The sequence below is a fragment of the Molothrus aeneus genome, chromosome 10, assembly GCF_037042795.1.
Source record: "Molothrus aeneus isolate 106 chromosome 10, BPBGC_Maene_1.0, whole genome shotgun sequence".
Taxonomy (NCBI): Eukaryota; Metazoa; Chordata; class Aves; order Passeriformes; family Icteridae; genus Molothrus; species Molothrus aeneus.
The window spans coordinates 16151496-16174998 of NC_089655.1; the positions used below are offsets into that span (position 1 = coordinate 16151496).

General features: G+C 48.7%; 3 protein-coding genes across 3 annotated transcripts in view; all 3 read left to right on the top strand.

Annotated features, from left to right (window-relative positions):
- Window positions 1-136: 136 nt before the first annotated feature.
- On the top strand, window positions 137-3725 carry RPL35A (ribosomal protein L35a). The gene is made up of 5 exons (XM_066556764.1): window positions 137-222; window positions 552-594; window positions 1706-1858; window positions 2707-2851; window positions 3667-3725. The coding sequence occupies exons 2-5, from the start codon at window positions 584-586 to the stop codon at window positions 3688-3690; spliced, it is 333 nt and encodes a 110-aa protein (XP_066412861.1). The 5' UTR covers window positions 137-222; window positions 552-583; the 3' UTR covers window positions 3691-3725.
- A 7413-nt stretch (window positions 3726-11138) lies between these two features.
- On the top strand, window positions 11139-16331 carry C10H2orf72 (chromosome 10 C2orf72 homolog). Its single transcript, XM_066556930.1, has 3 exons — window positions 11139-11667; window positions 14120-14236; window positions 15470-16331. The coding sequence occupies exons 1-3, from the start codon at window positions 11139-11141 to the stop codon at window positions 15559-15561; spliced, it is 738 nt and encodes a 245-aa protein (XP_066413027.1). The 3' UTR covers window positions 15562-16331.
- A 2184-nt stretch (window positions 16332-18515) lies between these two features.
- Window positions 18516-23503, top strand: part of PSMD1 (proteasome 26S subunit, non-ATPase 1) — a 66095-nt gene continuing 61107 nt past the window's right edge. The window contains exons 1-5 of the mRNA XM_066556741.1: window positions 18516-18599; window positions 20687-20730; window positions 21717-21790; window positions 22037-22206; window positions 23067-23272. Coding sequence (XP_066412838.1) covers window positions 18584-18599; window positions 20687-20730; window positions 21717-21790; window positions 22037-22206; window positions 23067-23272 — 510 coding nt within the window. The 5' untranslated portion in view covers window positions 18516-18583. The remainder of the gene's footprint in view (window positions 18600-20686; window positions 20731-21716; window positions 21791-22036; window positions 22207-23066; window positions 23273-23503) is intronic.

The following is a 23503-nucleotide window of genomic DNA, read 5'->3' on the forward strand; positions in this document are numbered from 1 at the left end:
GATCGCTCTTGCGGGGATCGGCCCCGTGGCACGCGGGCACGGGACAGGGGACACAGGACAGGGGACAGGGGACACGGGACGGGCGGTACCTTCCTCACACGGTGCTGCTCACTCCGGCAGCTCGGGCCGGCAGCTTGGGCCGCCCGCTCGGGTCCTGGCGGCGCATTTCCCGGCAGGCAGCGCGGAGTGGGTCTCTTTCGCCGCCATCTTGGGGCGCTGCGGGTGAGGAGGAGCGGGGTCGCGGGCCGGGAGCGGGGCTGGGGGGTGCTGCCCCCGATGTGGGGCCGCCGGCGGGCGCGGGGCTCCCGGGGCGCGGTGGATGGCGCGATCCGGGACGGAGACAAGGCGGGATGGCGCCGATGTGCGGCGGATGGTCCCAGTCGCGGGTTGGGGCCTTCCGCTGGAGCGGGGCTGAGGCGGCTGCTCTGGGGGTGAGCGGAGGCTCCCGAAGCTCTGGGTGGCTCCCGGGCAGCCCCCGGGTGTTCGGGGTCCTGCTCGCCGGGCCGGGTGAAGATGTCGGCCCGAGGCTCATGGCTGTGTGTCGTTTCCAGGCCTGCCGGGACCGGGTCTGCGGGAGGACGCCATGACCGGGAGGTGAGTGAGTGCCCGAGGCGGCTCTCGTCTCGGTGCTGTTGGAACAGCTGTGTGTCCCTGTTCTGAAGTCTCTTGAGCTGGTTGTAGTTGCTGTTAGGATGTGCTGTGCTCTCCCTGGCCTGTTAGTAAATATCAGTGTGAAATTTATGGGTTTGTTAATCTCCACTGTACAGTGGATCTTTGGCATGGACTTTTTCCTTGAGTAAAGGGAGCAACGTGTTTTTCCCATGGGTAAATTTTCTGTTGTGCCACCGAATTTTCTTAAAGCATGTAGGGATTGAGTTTCTAAGTTAAGGGATTAAATGTGAATACTCTGGAGTTGCCTGGAGAAGCTGTGGCTGCCCCATCCCTGGAAGTGTTCAAGGCTGAGCTGGATGGGGCTTTGCAATCTGATCTAGTGTGAGGTGTCCCTGCCCATGGCAGGGGAGTCAGAACTGGATGGTCTTAAATGTCCCTGCCAGCCCAAACCATTCGATGGTTCTGTAAATCACAGCTTTATTGTCTTTGGAGTTTGTGTCCTGTTACACGTGTGGCAGGTAGAACTGGGTATCTCAGTTGGATCCCAGGGCAGGTGCTGGATTCCCTCGGGCCAGATGTGCTGTCTGCTTGCTGTGTGGGACAAGTCTTATAATGACTTTACGTGGGCAGTGCCTGAAGAATTGTTGGGGAGTTTGTGCAGTGTCTTTGTCCAGTAGATGTTAGGCTGTTGCTCTGGTTGTTAACTCCTTTAAAGCTACAAATCAGGGGCAGCTTATGCCTTCTATAGCAGTTACTGCAACGCAGTACACTTCCTGTGGTGTGTAGAAAAAGAAGTGATGTTTACTCGTCAGTGTTGGTAGACATTTGGAAACAATATCTGCTAATGCTGAAGCATTTGAAACTTAGTATGAAGCCAGTATTGAAGTGCCAGGAGTTTATGACAAGCAGAAAATGCAGTGTTCTCATAAATACTTCATGTTCCACATACTCAGCTTTCCTCTGTTCATCGAACATAAGTATTTGCAGTGATTTGTAAAAGCTGGCTGTTTCCTCTGCTGATTGCTACTGGTGTGGAATTAGTTTTGTTGCTTTGGAGTGAATTATAATTTGCTGATGTTTTCCATGTCTTTAGGCTGTGGTGCAAGGCCATTTTTGCTGGCTACAAACGTGGCCTTCGAAACCAGCGGGAGCACACGGCCCTTCTGAAAATTGAAGGTGTTTATGCCCGTCAGGAGACAGACTTCTACCTGGGCAAGAGGTGTGCCTATGTGTACAAAGCTAAAAAGTAAGTCATTCTTGTTTTATTCTTGTGCTGAATTAGCCAGTTCCTGTATTGGCTTTGTAAATGCTGGGAGATAATGATATTACATGATACATTAGAGAGCAAGTGGAATGAGAAACAAGTTTTGCCTAAGCTTGACAAAAACTGAAGGTGGGTTGATGGAGTAAATTGAAGTGAATGAATTTGTGTTAAATACTTTTAACTGTTGAGTTACTTAAACAGTAAAGTGATTTTGTGAAGCCTGGATGAATTTGTATTCTGACTTGTGTGTGCCCATGTCTGAGCAATGTCTGTCACTTCTGCTCTGCTGCCATTGGTACACACCTTGGGAACAGCTGCTTATTACTTCCACTTCCTTTTTTTTTCTTGAGTGCTGTCAGAATTACCTTGAATAAAATTGATCAAACTGGTGACTTGACCACCATCATTTCCAGCATGGTACATAGCTCTTCATTTAAGGCAATTTCTGCCATCTATTCCAATGGCCTGTTCTTCTCCTGCCTTGTGTAAGTCTGGAGAAATAAAGTGTTGGCAATTTCATATAACAATATGGTTTTTCAGTTTCATCATATTAGCAAAAGTGTTTTCCAGATTTTTGGGCTTTGTAAGCTCTTAATAGTTGTCCGGTGGAACTTCTGATAAATTACAAGCTGTAATTACACCTTTGAAAGGTACAGTGAAAATCCCAGGCCAGGAAAATTTCACAAGTAAATAAAAGTGGATGTTGTTCTAGTTAAAGATGGCTAGGGAGCTAAATTATCGAGGTGCCTTAGAGAAACCACATTGTCACTGCTGGTGACAGCAGAGCTGTGACTGCCCTGCTGAGCTGTTCTGTGCCTCCTTTTCCCCAGCAACACGGTAACCCCCGGAGGCAAACCCAACAGGACACGCGTGATCTGGGGGAAGGTGACGCGCGCCCATGGGAACAGTGGCATGGTGCGCGCCAAGTTCCGCTCCAACCTTCCTGCCAAGGCCATTGGACACAGAATCCGGGTGGTAAGTGGATGTGGTTTAGCAGCAAGATATTTATTGGCAGTTTTGGGGGTGCCTTTTAATTCTACATAGTAGGAGGAAACATTTGAATTCTGGTTTTGTTCTGTTGCTGCTGGGTGTTCAGCATGGCTCAGTGACTGTTTGATTTGGAGCCTAGAGAGGCTTTTTCCTGGCTTCCTGTGCTGAGGGGGTTTGTCTCTTTGTCAGGTTTGTGTGCTTGCTTAGGTTGTCTGGAAAGGCTCTTCAAGTTCCAGGACTCAACTCCTTTCTAAAGCTGCCTTGATTTCTTTTCCACCAATCTGTTCTGTGTATTTTTGCACCCTTCTACTCCTCCACCTCTTGACTTTTCTCTTTCGTCCCAAATGTTTTAACTGAGGGCAGTGCTCTCCTGTCATGGCCACTCCCACCTGTCCACACTCTTGGCATTTTAGCCACAGGGCTTCAGTGGAACTGTCCTTTTCAGGTCTCTCACCCAGAGTTGTGATGTAATATTTTCCTAATGATGTTGTCAAAAGGAGTACAAGAGGGCCGCAGTCCTTTCTGTCTTTCTCCTGTGCCTTAGAAAAAGCACAGTAGGAGCAGCACAGATAATTCCTGAAATCCAGAGCCATGGGAACTCTTGTTGGTGCACAGGAGGGCTGGCTGCCACAGAGTCTGTGCCACCAGCAAAGTGCTCCTGCAAGTCATTCTCACACTCTTCTGCATAAACTGGGGATTGCTTTAATAGGAGTTGAAGAGATTCATGGTGTAGATTGTAACTGCAAAACGCGTGTTTGAATACAATATTTCTAATGATTCTCTGGTTTTGTGTTTTACAGATGCTGTATCCATCTAGGATCTAAATTTTTATTCAAAATAAAATGGAGAATCTGTTTAACTTTTGTATATTTCTGGTTTTATTGCCTCCACCAATTTTGAGAGACCTCTTTCTCCATAGTGTACCAGTTGACAGCACAGACAGACACTAAATCCTGGCAGGTGCAAAGCCTCTCACATGTCACAATAGTAGTTCTAATGGAATCCCTGATAATGAGCCCATTTGTACCTGGGCAGCATGTCGTGCCTGTAGTGTCTGCTTTGTGTAAATAATTTTAACATGTTTTCATTGCACGGTTCTGTGGTGCTCAAGTGTTGATGCTCTTTTCTTGGCCACCCTTACCCCAGCTTGTCATGTAGGGCAGTGAGCATCTTCCTGCACTTCCTTAGCTCTTTTAGTTTTGTTGAACAATAGGTGGTGAAAAATGAATTTACAGTCGTGAAGTACAAGGCTCAGTTTCTTATCTCTGAAAATCCTCCCAAAATACTGGGTAGTTTAAAGGGAGGTTTGAGGCAGTTACAGGTTGTCATGGTTGCTGCTGATGTCACAGTCCCACAATGACCTCTGGATACCCTGTGAGAGCAGTTCCACACATACCAAGTAGTTCCATCATTTTCAAGTCGGTCAGGCAGGTGAGTCTGTTGGTTCAACCACACCTTGAGCCCGCTCCAGTGCAGTCCCTCCTTCTCAGGGCATGAGAGCTTCCTTCTCTCTGCCTGGCCCTGCTGCCAGTGTGTGTCATGGAGCACTCTGAGCTGTTGGCTTTGCAAGTTTGCAGTGGGCTGGTATTTCACAGCTAATCCTCTTCCTTCTGAAAGAGGTGGAGTAGTTGTGTGTGCAGAATACATCATTGGGTAAATCAAACCTTTACTGTGAATTGGAATTAAAAAACGACCCAACTACTCAGCTCTGGTATAGAAATTATTTTGCTGGATTTAAAGACCAAAGCCTACTGCCAGTGCTGTCCTTCACAGCAGGAGAGCCTTTGCCATGGAAAGCTGCCTTTTTTCAATCTGTGTACAGAAATTGCAGCTTATGGGATATTGGGCCAGGTCAGGTAGGGCTTTTAGTCTTCCACAACTACCAGTAGGTTGGACACGTTGGATTCAAAGGATGGATGGGATTTCCAGCTTTAAACTCAGGGGAAGGAGGAGGAAATGTCATGAGCAAAGTGAACTGTAACAACAGGTTTGTAGGCCTGTGGTCACTATCATATTAGTTTTTATATTAGATTTTGCTAATGAGAAGGTAGTAGGTCCTGAGTTTGATACAAGATGCCCAAAAATACAAGTGACAGGGGAAAGAGAAGGCATGATTATGTTTCTATTGTACCAGACTGCCAAGGTACGAAGCCTTTTTCTGGGAGGTGCAGCCCCAAAAAGCATATGGCTGCAATTTGTGAATCTTCGTATCAAAACCGCTATTTTCACATTCATTTGGTCCCACCCAACCCAGCCTTGGCTGCTCAGAGCAGCAGGTGTTGCCTGTTTTGAGCCTGTGCTGTACAATTGCCTTTGCTACTTCCACTCCTTTCCCCAGCAGCACAGTAAACTGACGTGTGAGAGGAAGCTATGGCATCCAAGGAATCGGCCTCCTTCGTGGACAGAACCACCTGGGATTTCCTCAACCTACTGGACATGCTGGGGAGCCGGAATGGACGGGTGGGTGTGATGGAGGTGGACCATGCTGAATCAAGAGCTCCCTCCTTGCTGGTGGATTTTACCCGGGACCTGTGTGGCACAGGGGACATCAAGCACAAACCACAGCAGGCAGAGAATGAGGGAAAGGAAGAGGAGGACCTGGTTCCCCCACATCTGATTTTTATGTTATGGCAAGCCAGTGTGTTGAAAAGGCTCATGCAGTGGGATCACCTGGAGGAAGCTGTCCGGGACGTGAGGAGCCTCCTCCCCTGCCTGCCAAATGTGCTGGTGCTTGTGATGATCCGTCCTGACTCCCAGGAGCAGCTGGACCAGGCAGTGAGAGCGCTGAGGAGAATGCAGTGTGTGCTGGATGGGGCCCTGCAACTGACTGTAGAGACTGCAATTTACAGCCCAGGCCAGCCTGGAGGTGTCCTGGAGGCAAAGAGAGCTGCCTGTAGGGCACTGAGAGAAGCCTTGAACTGCCATGAAGGTAACTGGGTGACACAGGGGTGAGGGACACAAAAACAAGCTCAGGCCAGAGCCTGAGGGACAGTGTAGATGGAAGTCGTGCTTATTGACTGGATTCAGACACAAGAGGGAAGACAAGCTGGACCTTGCAGGTAATATGAGCCAGAAATGAGAATGAGGGTTTACATGCTGGGGTGGGGATGGACAATGTGTCCAAGCTAAGTGTGTTCCCTCTTCCAAGTGAAATGGTGTTGGGTCTACCTTGCCCCAAAACACACATGGCAGTGAAATGGCTGCTCACTGTAAGAGCTGCAGTTCTGACTCCCTGCTGGAGCTTTCTGTTACGTTAACTGCTCCACAGCCTCACTGACACCGAGTTCTTCATTGGAGGGATGTGCCAACCTTTTTTGGGTGGCCACAGGCTTTAGCTTTGAGAGGATGGTGTCAGGTGTTCTACATTTGTGTTTCTTCCCCTAGAAGTCGACTCCCAGGAGCCATTTGTTATTTCACTCCCGGAGCTCAGATACTGCCGAGTTCTGCCTGAGCGTAGGCAAGAGAAGATATCAAAGACAGATGGAGAATGAATTCCCTTGGGCAGCCGAATCTGTCAGGTTGGTTTTAGCACTGTCCTGCTGGATGTCCCTTCGCAGAACACTTCCTTCCTGCTGACTTGCTTGTCTGCCCAGACCTGCATGGATGAGATTCAGTGTGTGGCTGCTGCCAGAAGGGGACAGTGTGCCCTCAGCATCACACTGTCCTTGCCACAAAGCTCAGAGTTCTATGCTGCATTGGCTGAACAATCTGCCCCGGGAAACTTTTATCAAAAATCACTGGGTTTCTGCTTTGCATTAAATGCCTTGATTATCAAAATGTCCCTAAGAAACCTGTCCCTAAGAAAGCTGTCAGCAGAGAGGGAATCAGAGCAGGCCAGAAGCCTCTAGATTTGAAACTGTCCCAAAACTGAAATAGTGAGAGAAACTCAAGACTAAGGCCTCAGACCGTGTTTTCCCAGCAGAACCTGGATGGAGGAGTCTTTGGTACATGGTTCTCATCAGGAACAAAGCTCCTGAAACCATCCCAGGTTCTTTGTAGCAGGGGTTTGACCTTACATACAAGCCTGTACACATCCAGCAGATTGAATTTCTGGGATGGGTTATTTTGGATGGGAGGAACTGTGGGAGCAGTAGAATATTTTTAAGTCCAATTACCCACATAATAGCTGAATTAATTTCCCATCCTCTCTGGGCATGGCAAAGCACTATAGGTAGCTGCACTTTTTTGCATTGGGAGTTTATATATTTTTTTCTCTGGTGTTTTTTGTAGATCTTTTGTCATCCTAAGATCTTCGTTATCATCAAAAAAAGGATTAAACACCTGATATTTATCTCATTTCTCTGTGTCTGTGTGTATCTATAAGCTTTAAAGCTTTTATCTAAGACTGCAAAACTGCTGAAGCTGCAGGTTTGCGCAGTATGGTACAGAAGGGGTGAGATTTGAGGGCAGTACAGATCCTGTAAACCAGTGTTTGTCAGAGAAAGGATTCTCCAGGTTATTTTTGAAATTCAAGATTCTTTCCAGATCCTTAAGGATGTGGCTTTATGAAGCAAAACAACCGTGCTCTAAGTGTTTGGGTGGTGCTGGTGCTTGGCAGACTTTTGGAATGAGGTAACCCAGTTGTTCTGTTGTGGAGGAGACTTTCCACGAGCATTTCCACAAGATGAATTCTGCCTTTCATTACTGAGAACACTGGTTTTTGGTCAACCTAATGAAGAAATAGTTCCCTTGAGTCAAAGCAAGACATGTACATGTTCAGGCTGTTTGTGAGTGAAGAAAGTTTGGTTTAAAAGATCAGCATATTAGGACATCCTTAAAGCAAGAAGCCACAATGAGGTCCTGTGTCTCTGTTATTTCCTGTAGCATCTGAAACACAGAGATAACCACCCAAATCCAGGCATAGTCCATGCAGCGCTCAAGTTTTTCCTCTGGCAGCATGTTTGTACTTTGTCCAGGAGCTTCTGTCACGGTGATGTGGGGCACTGTCAAGATGAAACAGGGAAGAAACTCTGAGATGTGGCTGAAATCCTGGCCAGAGCTTGGGAGCACAGGAGTGCCCTGCAAGGGCAAGTGATGTAGCCACAGGAGTGTGTGGCTGGGACAACGAGGAGCGTGGTCACCCGCAGAGCTGAGGAGGAGAGGAGACAGAAGGCCAACCATGGGTGCTCTCAAGCTGCACCCTTGCTGCATTCTCCACCTAATCCTGGGTGGATACAGAAAAAATCTCAGAGTGAAGAAGAGAAGGGCCTTCTTAGAGAAGGGCCCCTTTGTGGCCTCTTTCAGGGCTGGCAAACCAGGCAGATCCACACTGACCTGCTCTGCTCATTCCAGTAACTCAAGGGAAGCTATGGATCTGCCCTTTGCCTTATAAAAGGGAGCAGTTCTGAGAACCTGGGCGCTTGGCCATGCCAAGAAGGAGCTTTGTGAGAAGGAAGTAGGAGAATGTGCAGGGCAGGGTTAGGGAGGCAGGAGGGGCTGTGTCTGCGTACAGTGGTCCCAGCTACTGCCCCCCAGCTTGGTGAGGTCTGAGGTGATTTTTAAGAGGAGCTGCAAAAGGTAAGTGCAGAAAAGCTGGACTGTTAGTGTCAAAGGTATGTGTGTACTGGGAAAGAATGAAGACTGATAGCTGTGAATAGTTACTCTTGTGTCCTGTTTTCAAACCAAAGGTAAGGATCCAGCTGAGGACAGCCAGAAGAGGCAGCTTGGTCCTTTGGTCTGATTTCGTACTCATTGCCACTTCTTTAACATCTTCCAGTGGAGGATTCAGGAGTGGAATAGGCTGATAGGCTGGCTCCATCTGTGTCTAAGAGGGCAGGGAAGGACATCCCTCTATTATGTGACCAGGACTGACCAACACTTTGGCCTCTCTGCACATGGCCCTGTGCCAGGTTTCCATCCTCCTCTTCAGCCATACCTTCCTATGCCCCTCTGCCATCCAGAAGGGGACAGTGACTCAGGGAAACATGAGGAAACTTAGGACAACTGCAGAGATGGGCAACTTTTAGAGGGAACAGAATTTTGGAGAAAAGAGACAGGAAAAAAGTTTGAGATTCCCCATCAGGAAGCCAGGCTGTGTCCCTGATGTGGAGTGCCAGGGACTTCCCAACTTTATTTGCTTATGGTGTGTAACCTCCCCTGAGTGGAGCCCAGAGGGCTCTGATGACTTGGATGGATCCAGGCCAGGGCTGAGCTGGTCCAGGCAGTCTTGGGACCAAAAGTGGGGCTGCCTCAGCTGGCCCTGGAGGTGGCTGGATCTGGGGCGAGGGGATCTAGGTCAGAGCAATGTGACCATCCAGTTTGGATTCAGTTGTGACTGTCACAGAAGGGGTTCATGTCTGGTTTGATAAAAAGTTCAAGTTCCAATGGTTGAAAAGTGGGAAGGTGTTTGAGTTCAGGGGCCAGAAATACTGAGAGGATGTTGGAGAAGGTCAGTGGAGAAAACAGGAAGAGCCGTGGAGGAGTGAACAGGAGGCAGGCTAGAAGGGAATCAGTGGGACTGGGATCTTGGGGGCAGGAGTGGGGTTTGGGGTACTTTCTTCTCTCACAATTGCCTCCTCTGCTACTTCTTTGGGCAACCCAAGGAGGTCTCCATGGATTAAGAGCTCAGTGAGTGCTGGTGCCTTGCAGCAATGCCCTGGAAACAACTGGTAGTGCTACACAAGTAAAGCATGTGCTTTCCAGCATCTAGTAGGCATGTGTTTTTCAAAGTAATAATTGAAGCAAGTTTGGAGAACAAATCAGTGGAAGAGCAAATGTACAAAGGTCTGCTGAGGCTTAGCTTAGGAGCTGGAACTGGCTCAGAGGCTTTTCCAAGTGTCCCTGTGAGGACCAAAGCTACTGAAAGGATGAATTTATGGAGCTGGGCTGGGTCATCAGACATCGGGCTCAGAACAGGTCCTACAGATTCCTTCTTGCTCATTCAGTCTCTTTGCTCTTCTATCATCAAAACTGGCACAAGAATGCTTTATCCCTGTCCTCTTTTTACTCTCTTCAGAAGAAAGGTTAATCTTGGTAAATGCAGGCTCTAATGCAGTAGACCTTTTTTGTTGTTTAGGCTTCAAGGCATTACTAATACACTTCACTCCTTTTTTCAAATCAAAAATGAATAGATGTTTTGTCTTCTCTGAGCAGCTAAAGCATATGTAAGAGATGTGATGACCCTCACTTAAGGCTGTCTATAGTGATTCTCTGCAACTGTGACTGTCAGGTGGATGTTTGATGGAGTGTTAGCTTTTCTAAATACATCTGAGTTCTTGCTCAGATTCCTGACAGGGCTCTGAAGACATTTTATGGAAGACTACAAATGCTGCTGAGCTCATGGCTGCCTCTGAACTGTTTGAGTTGTACCTCTTTAAGTAACACAAAGGGAGTTGTATGTGTTAGATCTTACTCCTGTTAATGAGTAAAGAAATGTAAACAAGGTTGTTTGGGCATTGTGGGTGACATTCACCTTTCCAACCAGCCTGTGCTGACAGTGTTACATGTGTACCCAACATAAACTAAAGATTGCAGTGGCCATGAAGAACAGCTCTACGTGGTCCCAAATATTAGTTTTTAGTGGCTGTGCTGGCAGTTTGAACATCAAGGCCACTGCAGAGAAGTAGCCAGTGGTGTACCTGAGTTAGGAAGAAAACTCCAATTTTTTATATACCTTCTCTGCAAGAATCGTCTTCATAAATCTGGGGAATTGCCAGCTAGAAAGCCAGCTTCCAAGTGCCTGAGGCATCTTGGCATCTCTAGGCAAGTCAGTGGCATAGTGCAGCTCTGGGGTATGAGATGCCACACCATAGGGGACACCTTTGGGATGATGATCATGATTGCATGATCAGCTGCTCCTCTAGGATTGACTACAGGCTTTCTGCAATTTGCAAGCAGTTACAGCTGCAGTTTTCAGTGTGTGTCCCACTTTGCAGCCACCACGGCCTTTCCTCATCCCCTTTCACATTTCAAGCCCCTCCACAGCACAGTTTTTTGCCTAAATTTTATCAACTCCTCATTGGCAAGAACACCGGCCTGTGCAAGGGCTCTGAGTCTGGTCGTGTGGCAGATCCGGGGGCTCTTTACTAGCCTCTCTGCTGTGCCCACCCGGCAGCAGGCAGGAGCTGTTCACCCTGCGGGATTGTGCGAGTCCGAGACGGGGCTGGAAGCGGGGGAGGATCCATGATACCCTGTCGCCCCGCTGCCCCGGGGTGTTGCTCTGCGCCGGGCCGGGGCTGGTGCAGGGTGCCGGGGCGGGTGCGGGCCAGTGGGCGGTGCGGAGCCGGGGCCGGGGAACAGGCGGATGCGGGCCGGACAGGGAGCACGGCGGGGGATGGCGGCGGCGGACCTGCAGGAGCTGCGGGCGCTGGTGGAGCGGGCGGGCGGCCGGCGGGCAGTACTGCTGGTGGCCGAGGTGGCGGAGGGGGCCCCGGGAGCGCCCGCGCTGGCCGCCTTCGCCCGCGACCTCCTGGACGACGAGGCGCCGTGCGCAGCGCGCCCGGTGCCGGTGCCGGGGCGCCGGACGCGGCGCTCGCCGGGTGCCGGGGGCCGGGCGCTGGGAGCGCGGCTGCTGCTGGTGCTGTGCGGCGGCGGGGCGGCGCGGGACCGCGGGGCGCGAACTCGCCTGCGGGAGGTGGTGCGGGACGTGCGCGGCCGCCTGCCCGCGGGGCCGCCGCCCGCCGTCGTGGGCGTCCTGCTGCCCGGCGGGGACGGAGAGGACGCGGCGGTGCTGGACGCGGCGCTGCGGCAGCACTTCCCGGCGCCCGGCACGGTGCAGGCGGCCCGGTACAGCCCGGGCAGCCCCGGCGATTGCCGTGCCGCCGCCTGCCGCGCCCTGCGGGCTGCCCTGCAGCACCCCGCAGGTACCAGGGTCGGGGGACCCTTCCTCCCTCCCTCACCCGGGGCCCGGTTTTTATGGTGGGATTTGCTCCGATTTCCTGTGGGATCTTCCCCTTCTCAGTGGGATCTACCCCATCCTAATGGGTTCTGATCTCTCCTCATGGGGTCTCCCCTACAATGGGGTCAGGCTTTTTTCATTAGGATCTAACAATTCCTGATGGGAGTTTCCTCTGACCCAATGGGATCTGGCTTTTCCCATTGGAATTGGACCAGTCACTACTGATGGGATCTTTACACACACACAATCCAATCTGCCTTTTCCCAATGCAATCTCTTTCATGCTGATGGGATCAGAGCCTTTCCAGTGGGATCTGCCTCTTTCTGGTGTGGTTCCCAGACCTGGTGGCCAGGGTGGACAAACTTCCCAGCAGTTTGGGAAACACTAGATAGCTCATGGATAACAGGGACATGGCAGCGGACAGCCATGACATTGTGGCCATCCATGACATGGTGGCCTTCCATGCATATTGGATGTGTGGTTTGGGGGAAGCAGGACTGGGGGGATGTGGCCTGTGCCACAGGGTGCAGGCAGAACCTGACCTTCCTGCAGGAGGAGGGTGCTCGTGCTGATTTTGCATAATGAATAAGTAACAAAAGCAAGTTGTTGTTTGCATGTGAAACAATATGTCAGGGTGAGGATGGCAGGATGAAAGCTGGGTGTCAGCCAGGCCTGAGGAGCAGCATTTGCCCTGGGGTGAAAGGGGAGTTGGGTTTATGTGTCAGTGCGGGGTGATGGGCAGCTGGGCAGGCTCTGCTCTTGCAGCTGCCACATAAAACACTTTAATCTTTGGCACTGTTTGTCTTGGGCTGTTTCCCTTTCCTCCTCCCTTCTTTCATTTTTTCCCACTTTTACCTTGCTCCCCAGCATTTCCAGGGGCTTGGGTGTTTTCCTGTCTTGCTGGCTTTACCTCGAGGGATCCTGCCACTTGCCTTCAGCACCACAAGGGTTGACAGGGTCTCCTGGGATCCCTGGGACATGGGGATGATTGGCTGCAGTTCAGGTGCTTCTTTCTATCAGCTCAGCCCGGAATCCTGGATCTGAATGTTGAGGAACTTAGAGGTGGCTGGTGGCAAGTGCACAGGGCTGTCTTCTGCCACCTCTCTACTGAGGCACACAGGTCTTTCCAGCTTTTCTCCTTTCACATGCTTTTGTCTTCCTCACATTGTTCCTGCTGCAAGAATTTTTGGTGTGCTCCCAGACACCTGCGAATCCTCCAGTTCTGGTCACAGCAGTCTGGTGGGACAGCAGCTGCAGAGGCAGAAAAGCATCCCTGCATAGCTTTTTCTGCCTTGGCACTTTGCTGGTGCTTGGCTCAGTATATGTATTTTTGTGGCTGGCTGTGGAGAACGAGGAGCAGGAGGAGCTGGATTGAGTGTTATAGCCTGTATGTGTGTGCTCACTCACTTCTGATGCTCTGCCTGGTGCTCTGAGTCATCTGAGTGCCCCAGTGTGTGTAATGAGGACACTCATCACCTTCAGGGTTCAACCTTAGGCAGGGACAACTCCTTTCCATGCTTCTGTGAGCTTTGCCTTCCAAAATCTCCACCTGGACAGAGGGATCCCAAGCATATCTGTGCCTCCAAAGGGCAGTTGAACACTTCAGGCAGTGCACCCCAGGCAGTGCACTGGAGTTTTTTGTTTGTTGACTGCCAGAAAGACACTGAGCCCTTTAGTGTCGCAATGGCTCGATAAAGTGAAGGACACTGAAGTGGTTTATCATTTGTCATCTGATTAGGAGGTGAAAGGCTGGATGATATTTCAATGGGAATACTGAACTGCTGCTGTTGGAGACCATATAAAATTATGCTGCTGTAGTATTTTACAGGCTGCTGTAGTGTTTTACTAAAATGGTTGGAAAGTCTGTAGTAACTTTGTTGTCTTCTAGAATAATTACCATACATTGACTACATGCTCTCTGCAATTTGCAAGCAGTTTCAGCTGCTGCAAGACCCCAGGTCCAGCAGGTCTCCATGGGAGGGAGGAATTGCTTAATAAAGCAGGGAGCAGTAAACAGGTTGATGTGGTAGAAGCTGTGTGACAATGCAAAAGGAAAACTTCCTTCTGTGGGAATTCTCTAACTGTGTCTGTCAGTCCCCAGCCTCACCATGTGTGCCAGCTGAGCTGCTGCCAGGTTTCTTGCTCACTCTCGGCTGCCACATCCAGGCTGGTTTTGGCAGCAAGGTGGCAAAGTACAAACTGACATCAGGGACAAATTTCCAGGGTAGCAGAGAGGTTTCAGTCAAAAATAAAGACTGCCAGGAGTTGCCTCTGTGCTTTCCAGTGGTGGGTTTATGGAGTGGACCTGATTTTGTTGCTAGGACCTGGTTTTGATGCCAGGCTCATGGAGGGAGAGGTGAAGAACCAGCAGGGCTGACCTGCTACCAGTCTTAACTCATCTTCTCTGGTTTATTCAGAAGACACGAAAGATAGGGAGAGGTGGAGGCTGCCATCCTTCCTGCAGTGCATTTCTTGGAATCAGAGGAGCTGGAGAAAAGATAACAAAGCAAAAGCTGAAAAGAAAATTCATGAAGGTATGCCCAGCTCCCTCCCTTGTGCTCTGTTGTGATTGTCAGAAGCTCCTCGTGATTCCCTGGTGGTTCTGGTGCCCAAGCCCCTTGCTGGTAGCCTCTTCCAGCTACTTCCAGCTCTGCAGTTGACCTTGCTTCCCTGGCTGTGGTTTAGCCCAAACCTGAAGACAACCAGCACATGTGTCTGCTTTGTTGCCACTTCCTTGTTTTCTGACCTTTTGCTTGTCTAAACAAAATCACGCTGAGTCTGGTGCCCAAATACATCCCTGGAAGCATTGCTGAACTCAGCTGCATTTTGTTTGAATGTCTGGAAGCAGAACTACTCTCTGTCTAATCAATGAATTGGAACCACCCTGATATTATTTGATGTTTTCTGCAAACATGGGTGGAAGGAGTGTTCCCAAAACATTTGCTTTTAGGGCTGGCAGAGAGAAGGGAGAGGGCAGTCAGCCATGGGCTCCCTGATTCTAAAGGAAATTGTTCAGGTAACACATAGCATAGCATTCAGCCTTTGTGCATGATTGGCACTTTGGCTTGCACTTCCCAGCAGTAACTTTCTTTTTGCAGGAGGGCCTCATGCAGGAGGCTACAAGGCTTGTGCTGTGGAGATCCAGGTTGTACTATGAAGCACGAAGAGGAGGGAAAGCTCCCTCACTGTAAAAAGAAAGACTAGACTAGATTAGAATGTTTTATTTTCACTTGAAAGGGACCTACAATAATCATCTGGCCCAACTGCCTGACCACTTCAGGGCTCACCACATTTTAAAGGATGTATTAAGGGCCTTGTCCAAATGCCTCTTAAATATATGAAATACTTAAAGAGCATAAGAGTCAGACAAAACAACTGAAATGAATCCCCAGTTTATGCAGCTGTAAGACATGTGACACATATGAGGCTTGTGAGATCCACTCTCCATGGTCAGAAAATGGAAGTGCCTGATCTTGCTGTCAGTGCCAGGCAGGCAACACCCTGTGGCCATGCAACTTGTTTTGAGATTGCTCAGACTTCAGGAGGCCAGGAGCTAGGCCCTGTGCTCCTTTGGTCTATTTGCTGAAGCAATGTTAAGTTTGTAAAACAAAATGAAAATCAGTTTTGAAAAAAAAAATCAGCTGTGCTTAGGTTGTGAGTATATATCAATTGCTTCAGCCCATGCTTTTTTTTCATCTTAAGCTGCATTTTCTGGGAAGAGGGGTTTTCCATTCAGGTCTGCCTTGACTTCTCTCTGCTCCCTGCAGATGACCTGCAGGACCCTGAGGAAGAAGTGGCTCTGGCCAGCCTTTCCCCCAATGGAAACTGTGAAGAAGCTGCTGGAGGCATAGGCACCTAGAGCTGCTGGGCATCCAACACCATCCACATCCCACACCTGCCCAATGGATTTAGAGCAATGGGAGGAGGAGCTGGTGCAGGCCCTCTCATCCAAGGGCCCACAGCTCCAGGGAAAAGCTGCTTGGCTGAACTCATCAGGGCTTTTTTAGCTGCCACCAGCACAGAGAGTCTGTGCCAGAGAGCCATTCCCTGCTGTCCCGGGGCACTTGGAGCTGCTGCTGGACACTGGGCTTCTGAGAAACCCTTGGGGATGTACCCCACATCCTGGGCAATATGACTTTGGGACTTTGAGTGTGAAATGCAGCCACCTGTTTGAAGAATGAGAAATGTTTTCTAATTCTGGGCAAAGTTCCCTGCTGAGGTTGCTGGGGCTGGCCTCCCTGGCAGACTGATTCTGCTGCCTTGTTTTCCTACTTTATTGGTGCTTGGAATTTCCCTCCCTCTTTGTGATCAAAAACCAAACCAAAGCAAAACCAAACAAAAACCAAAACCAACCTCCCCCCCCCCAGTCAAGTAACACATTGGCTTGGAGACTGCCCGGGACTAAATGCGAGCTCTGGGATCTACCAGTTTCTGAAAAGGCTTGAATGTAACAGTGTAACATGAAGAATGCACTAACAGCCCAGCTTGAGTGGCAAGAGTAACACGAAGGATACTGATGGTACTGGCATCTAGATCAGAGTGGGCTTTGGGAGCAGCATCTGTCCCTCTGGCTTGTCCTGGTGCTCATAGACTGAGGGACACCTGGGTTGGAGGGGTGGCAGGTGGGCACTGAGGTGTGGCTGCTGCTACGCGGGGCTACAGGAGAGTGCCATCTTACCTGGGAGATCTCCACAGGCATGGTGGCACACCTTGGAGGTGGCCTGCAGCACAACAAGAGGTGTCTGTTTCATAAATAAACATAAAAATATAAAAATTATCTATTTAAGTAGTTCCAAAGGGTTGCCTGTAGCCTGTGGGGCAACACAACTAACTAGAAATCCTTGGTTTACAAGGAATATTACTCTAATGCTAAGAATATCTTTTAAATTCTTTATGCTACATAAGAGAGGTCTTGTTTTATTTTGAGCACAAGCTTGGGGCTGGCTTTCCTTTAAGAGTTTCCTCCAGCTCAGATCAGAAAATTTCAACCTGCCTACATCTACTTTGGGTTAATTGCCAACATGCATCCTCTGTGCATGTCTGTCCTCTCTCTGGCTCCTCTTTCCCCACTAGCAGCAGAAGTGTCTGGAGTCCTGCCAGCTCTGGCCAGCACTCTGCCCCAGCAGTTTGCCTTTGCCATCCCTCTAGCTCTTACCTGGAGCAGGGGATGCTGCTCTGCACAGAGGGCACTGACCCACTCCTTCCAGCTTCCAGGATTTCTGTGCTTATGACCTGTGGAAAACACAATTGTAACCAAGTGTCTTGGTGTGGGTGGCTGTGTTACTGGCCCCAATTTCAGCACTGAGCACTCAGTGCATCTTGGTGAGATTAAGGTTCCCTCCTGCTCCATCCCTGCACAGCCCAAGTTGCTGCACAGGTCTGTATTGCCCAGTAAAGCCCTTGGTTAGGTGGGTCAAGCAGGACTGACCAGGAGGAATCTTTATTTTCTTGCAGCATTTAGCCTTTGCTGCTAAGCATTCTCCAATGGAGAGGTGGCCCAAGAGCACAGACTGGCAGTTAAACCTCCCTTAGTGCTGCAAATCCACTGGATTTATTTACTGGTATTTTTTAGGTAAATCATACAAGTTTATCCCTGCAAGAGACTGGTGGAAGTGGATGAACTGCCTGGGCCTTAGGGGGTGTGAGTGAGAATATATTTGACCAAAAGTATTGTTTTTCTTTGACTGAGGAATAAAAGTGACTTGAATTACTTTTTTTTTTTTTAGCTTTTCTCTTTTCACTATCTGTGCACTTGGAGGTGTAAGCAGATAGTTTTACATGGTTAATTGATTGAATAATTTAAGGGCACTATTATGTGCTTGTTGAATAAAGACACTTAATTTCCAAACTGGAATGTGCTTATTTGTTTGCCTTGGTGTTATTCCTAAAGTAGCATTATGTATAGCTTAACTCATATTTATCTTGGCTTGAAAAAACTGGATATTGGGATGGAATGGAAGTGACCCCAGTGTCTGAAATGCAGACAATCAGAACTGAGTGCAGCCCAGGTGGGGCAATGGAGAAGGCTGGAAATCCTCCCAGTTGTTCAAGAGCGGGGCAGCCCCTCTTGGCATTGTGGGTAGGGGTCTGATACGCTTTCATTAGTAACTTTGATTAATAACTTTCACTAACTGATACCATTATGCATCCTCAAGGAATTCAAGCCCTTCATAGGGTATTTCTTCCTATTCAGTAGCATCAAGGAGAAACGAATGCTGTCGAGGTCTGGGCACTTCGGTCTCTTGTGTAGCATCGCTGCTCCTGAGCTGGACTTTCCCTGCTGCCAATCCACCAGCCTGAGTATCCCATCTGTCTTGTGCCGCAGAGGCGGCCGGCATGTGTTAAACCCATGGGATAAAATCGCTGACCATTGCACTGCCCTGGGACACGCTGTGCCCCTCACGATGCCCGCGCACTGCGGGCGGCCTGTGCCGGCGGGGGAAGCAGCCGCTGCTCTGGCACGGCACAAACGCGGGCACCGGCGGGGTCACTCGTGGGGAGCTCACAGCTCTCGCGCAGGCACCGGTGTGGGGTCTGCGGGCGCGGGAGCCCGTGGGGAGCCCGTGGGGGCTGTAAGGGAGACCCGAGAGGTCGCGGGGGTGCCGGGATGTCCGTGAGGGGCGGCGTGCGGCACAAGGCCCCCGGCGGCAGGGCTGCCCCGCTCCTGCCTGCCTGGTTCTCCGCCGTCCCGCGCAGGCGATCACACGGGCATCTCTGCCGGCGCAGCGCGGAGCCGCCGGAAGAGGCCCTTGGCTGCACTTCCGGGCCGGGCAGCGGCGGCGGTGGCGGAACCGCGGTTGGGCCGGACCGGACCCGACCCGACCCCCCCCGGACCCTTCGGACCTCCCCGACCCCCCTTCCGAGGGCAGCCGGGCGGCACCATGATCACCTCGGCCGGTGAGGCAGCGGCGCGGGACGGCGTTGTCCGCCGGGGTTTCGCTGAGTCAGGGCCGTGACTGAGCACCGCCGCGGCTCCGCGGGGCCGCCCGTCCCGGGGCTTCCCCACCGCGAACACCCCCGGACGGCAGACAGAGCCCACCCGGTGCCCGGCGGTCCGGCACGACCGGCTCCTGAAGCCCGGTGCCGTGTCCGTCTCCCGCCGGTGTCTCACGGGGGCTCCGGTGGCGGCGCGGGGGTCCCGCTGTGGGAGCGGGCGGGTTCCGCTGCTTGGAGTGAACGGCGCAGTTTGGGTGTGAAACCGGAGGACACTCGGGAGGTGCAGCAGGGACTTGAGAGGGGCAGGAGGGAGTTTGGAGTTCAGAAGCGCAAATGCCTTGCACAGGAAACGTCGGTCTGAGGAGTGCGGGATAATGAAGCGTGTGAGGAGTTGGATGTTACGCGGTGTTTGTCCGTCTGCTGGGAATTGATAGTGTAAAAAACCATGGGAAATATTCCCAGAAATACGCAGGCCAGAAATTAACATGTGGCTGGTTGTGGCTTGGCGAGAGAAACCGTGCAGAGGGTGACAGTGTCCAGGGAGCTTTCTCTTCCTGAACCCTTTGCTTTGTTGAAGTCTTTATTTCAATTGAGGAAAAGTAGGAATTAATTTTAGAGGCATTTAAAAAGTGTAAAAACGGTATGTTGGGAGTGAGGTATTGTAGGTGTTGTGTAGGAGTGAGATTGTGTTTTCCTGACAGATCAGGTAAATGCAGGGACATAATAATAATAATAATAATAATAACAATAATAATTTCCCAAAGCAAACATTTGGTGCAGAGATGCAGGAAACCGCTGGGAGGAGCTGGAAGTGGGATGGCTGCTAAATCAGCCTTCTGTGCCTAAGAGCCACGTTGATGTTCTTCAATTCCTGTTACTGATGGATATGTCTAACCTGGTCTTTAAGAACAATACCTGATAATGGAGAATCTGCAACTTTATGAGGCAAAAGAATAAATGTGTTCTTGTGAGAAAACTTTTGAGATCATCAGACCTCATTCTTTGAGGCTTCACTAAAGTTTGGTGTTACTCCTCCTGTTAATATCTGACATGAAAATCAGATTATTCCCTTCCTGCGGGCAGCTGCCCTGAAGGCTGCACCCTTCCCAGGTGTCTTAGAGGAACCAGAGAGAAGCCTCCAGCCTCCCTTGAGGAGCTGCCTGCCAGAGTTCCTGTTCCCAGCACCCTGGTTTGCTCCTGACTCAAACGTGGTGCCCAGCCCTGGACACGGGCTCTGGCGAGTGGGTGCCAAGGGAAGGGAAGGTGCCTCATGGATTTGCCAAGAACTGCTCTCACTTACACATCTCTGTGAGGTTTGGGTTCTCTGCCTCCCACTGCAGCCAAATGATATTATTGATCATATTTTATCTTAAGCCTCTGTACTGTTCAGATTCTATATTTGTACATTTTGGTTTGGACCTGCACATGCTCCTTTTAGATTTGTCAAGATCTTTTGGAAACCCATTTCAGTCCTCCAGAGGCTTGCTGGCCTTTCCAGTTTCATGTGTTTTTTCAGATTTAAAGAAGTTGTCCAACTGTACAAGAGATTGAAGACTTAAATCAGTGAATTTTGTTGGACTTTGATCAGATCATATTCCAGCCCTTTCTGTTGCATCTTTGCAGTCTGACAATGAAACCACCTATCCCTGTTCTTCAGATTAGCTCCTGTGAACCTCAGTCATGTCAGTTAAACAGTATTTCTGTAACTGTACAAAAGTTCTGGGACAGGATCAGCAGTCAAAAGCATAAAGCTTTGAGGTACATCTCCTCTCATCCATGAGGCCAGTTTCCTTGGCATGGAAAAATTCTTTGTTTTCCCCTAGGAAGGATCACCTTTTATAAATAATGTACATTTTCACTTATAAATTCTGAGCTATTTTATGTTATATTTAATACAAATTTGAATCTGATCTTTGAAGTTTTATACTGGAAATTTAAAATCAGTATTCCAGAGACAGCTTTCTTTCCTTTTCTGTTGGTTTTGAACTAAATGACAGGCTTACTTCTGCTACAGAGAAACCAAAAGTAACTATGATTTTGTTTTGCAGCTGGAATTATCTCTCTTCTGGATGAAGAAGAGCCACAGCTCAAGGTAAGCTCTGAGAGCAAATAACAGCAAATGGACTATGTGGAGAGCTTAAAATTAAAAAGGAGCAGATCTCAGTAATTTATGGTTGGACAGCAGCACGTGGACATCAAATTGTATCTATCCTGAAAAAGAAAGGGCTTAAATAAATGATAACAGATTGAAAACTTCCTTGTTTTAAGCATGAATCAAACAGGAGCTTCAAATGCAAAAATCTCTATTCGTGAAAGCTCCCTTCTCTCTGGTGGTAACGGAGCTTTGTTACTTAAAATTGTTCCAGAGGCTGCATTTTGACTATGTAAAATTCAAAGCTGAAGAGCAGCTCAGGTTTTTAGAATAATTTAATCAATGTAGAACAAAATCACAGTTACAGTTTTCACTTGGAAAAAAAATCACAGTAATAGTACAACAAGAAGAAAACAGCAACAGAAACTTTCCAGGGCAGAGAGGGTATGAATCCACAGAACACCAACACTCAGAGCGTTGGTGTGTTATGGAACATGCACTTATCAATATTTCTGATTCCCTAATTGTTTTTCTTGGATACAGGCATAGGTAGTAATGGATCTGAGTGATCCCTGATTTTGCTGTGAGCTGATTATAAGTGGGCTGATTGTGGTTTGTTTATCATCTGAAGTACTGTGTCCATATAGATAAATAGAGTTGGCTGCTGTAGGCCACAGGTTGATTCCGTGTGCTGCACAAAGGTTGTCACAATTTTGTCTATCAGACACATCAACCAGTCATTCATCAGAGAGAGGCCATGGAAAGGAATGCTGGAGTTCTCTTACCTGTAAAGTGAGCAGCTCTTTATTTGCAAAGGACTTGCAAAGAGTAGTGAATGCTTGCAAAGATCTTTTAAAATAGAATTTGCTGTTGAAATGGGTCAGTGTTCATGATATTTATGCTAGAATGTACTTCATTTTTTCTGGGGAAAGGTAGTAAATGCATTTTTAATATAATATAACTTTACTTTTTTTTTTTTTTTTTAGGAGTTTGCTCTTCACAAGTTGAATGCTGTTGTCAATGACTTCTGGGCAGAAATCTCTGAGTCAGTGGATAAAATGTAAGAGAAGACACTTACGACTGCTTTAAAAGAACATGGGATATGAAGTGGATGTAGTTCTGGTTTCTTGACAATGGTTAATACAGCATGTAGCTCCCTATTTCCTAGAAAGCTCTAATGTGTGTTGTTGTGGGGTTGGAGCTGTGGTCCCAAAGATGCAAGTTCAGTCAAGCTTGTACTTGAGTCACGTGGCCTTCAAGAGATCTGAGCACACAGAGCTGATGCTCTTCTCTCCCTCCTCTGCAGCGAAGTTCTCTATGAGGATGAAGGTTTTCGGAGCCGCCAGTTTGCTGCTCTGGTTGCTTCTAAAGTTTTTTACCACCTGGGAGCCTTTGAGGAATCCCTGAACTATGCCCTGGGAGCTGGTGACCTCTTCAATGTCAACGACAACTCAGAATACGTGGAGACGATCATTGGTAAAGAACCGATGCTGCAAAGGAAAAGCTCTTCTGTTGTCAAAGCTGCTGTAACTTTGATATTTCACTTGGTTTAGCTTTTTTCTCTGTATTCTTCTGGCTGTCTTTGTGTTCATTTAAACCAATGCTGCAGCTAATTTTACCCAGTTTATTTGTACTTTCTTATAATTTGTGATTCTATAATGGAACTGACTTTGGAGTTCTGGAGTTCTTTTCCTATTCTTAACCTTTATTCTATAGTGAATTCCTAATGAGAAAATTGCTTTGGTTGTTTATTGTCCTTGATCTCATTCGCATGCTGATATTATCAATTTCAGCATGACTTTGGAAATGATTGACAGCTAAGTGTACCTGCACACCTAATTGAGAGGGACAGTTGTGTTTATACACCCACAATAAGATGGCAAGTCAGCAGTTGACTGTAGGTATCATTTGAATCATTTGAAATAATTTTTAAAATCTCATCTGCTGGAGTCACTTGCTTTTTAAATCATATTTTACAGGATATGATGGAGCTGGGCTGGCTTTCAGTCTCCCAGATGGTGTTTGCAGTGGAGCTAGGAAGTCTCCTACTGCTGTTTTCTCATTTATTTAACATGACACTTGAGAAAAGATCATATCCTTGGCCCTTTAATTTTTAAAATACCTACTTGATTTCAGCACTAAAATCAGAGTTTGTTAGGAGATAAGAGAAGTGTTTTCCAGTATTATCTGTATATGACTACACAAATGTACTTGCTGGTACATACTGTACTTGCTGGTAGAGCATGTTCATGCACATGCTGGTCTCTTCACCTGTACAAAACTGCAAAAATCTGAGAACTTGACTTTTCCCCCCATATTTGTTCATATCTCTTCAGCAAAATGCATCGACCACTATACCAAGCAGTGTGTGGAGAATGCAGAGCTGCCAGAAGGGGAGAAGAAGCCCGTGGATGAGAGGCTGGAAGGGATAGTGAACAAAATGTTCCAGCGCTGCTTGGATGACCACAAGTACAAGCAGGCCATTGGCATTGCTCTGGAGACACGCAGGCTGGACATCTTTGAGAAAACCATCCTCGAGTCGGTATGTGCAAGAGGCAGGAGGTGCCTGTAGCTAGGCTTTTCCAGCTATGGATCCAGAAGTCAAGTGCAAGATCCATGTTGCTGTGGAACTTGCCCTGTTTTGTATGAAGAGAACAAAAGATAAAACTCAGGGATGTTCAGTTCAGTGTGTTCATGGAAAGCAGAGCCACTCAGGAATGTCAAGTATAGGAAGATCCCCCCTACCTTTAGGAAATCCTTGAGCTACTAGTTT

Excerpts from the sequence above, each read along its gene's own strand:
- RPL35A (XM_066556764.1), top strand. Across the intron at positions 1,859-2,706 it reads TATGTGTACAAAGCTAAAAA|CAACACGGTAACCCCCGGAG; the intron begins GTAAGTCATTCT and ends CCTTTTCCCCAG. Across the intron at positions 2,852-3,666 it reads TTGGACACAGAATCCGGGTG|ATGCTGTATCCATCTAGGAT; the intron begins GTAAGTGGATGT and ends TGTGTTTTACAG.
- C10H2orf72 (XM_066556930.1), top strand. The coding sequence starts at position 11,139 with ATGGCGGCGGCGGACCTGCAGGAGCTGCGGGCGCTGGTGGAGCGGGCG. Across the intron at positions 11,668-14,119 it reads TGCCCTGCAGCACCCCGCAG|AAGACACGAAAGATAGGGAG; the intron begins GTACCAGGGTCG and ends TGGTTTATTCAG. Across the intron at positions 14,237-15,469 it reads TGAAAAGAAAATTCATGAAG|ATGACCTGCAGGACCCTGAG; the intron begins GTATGCCCAGCT and ends TGCTCCCTGCAG.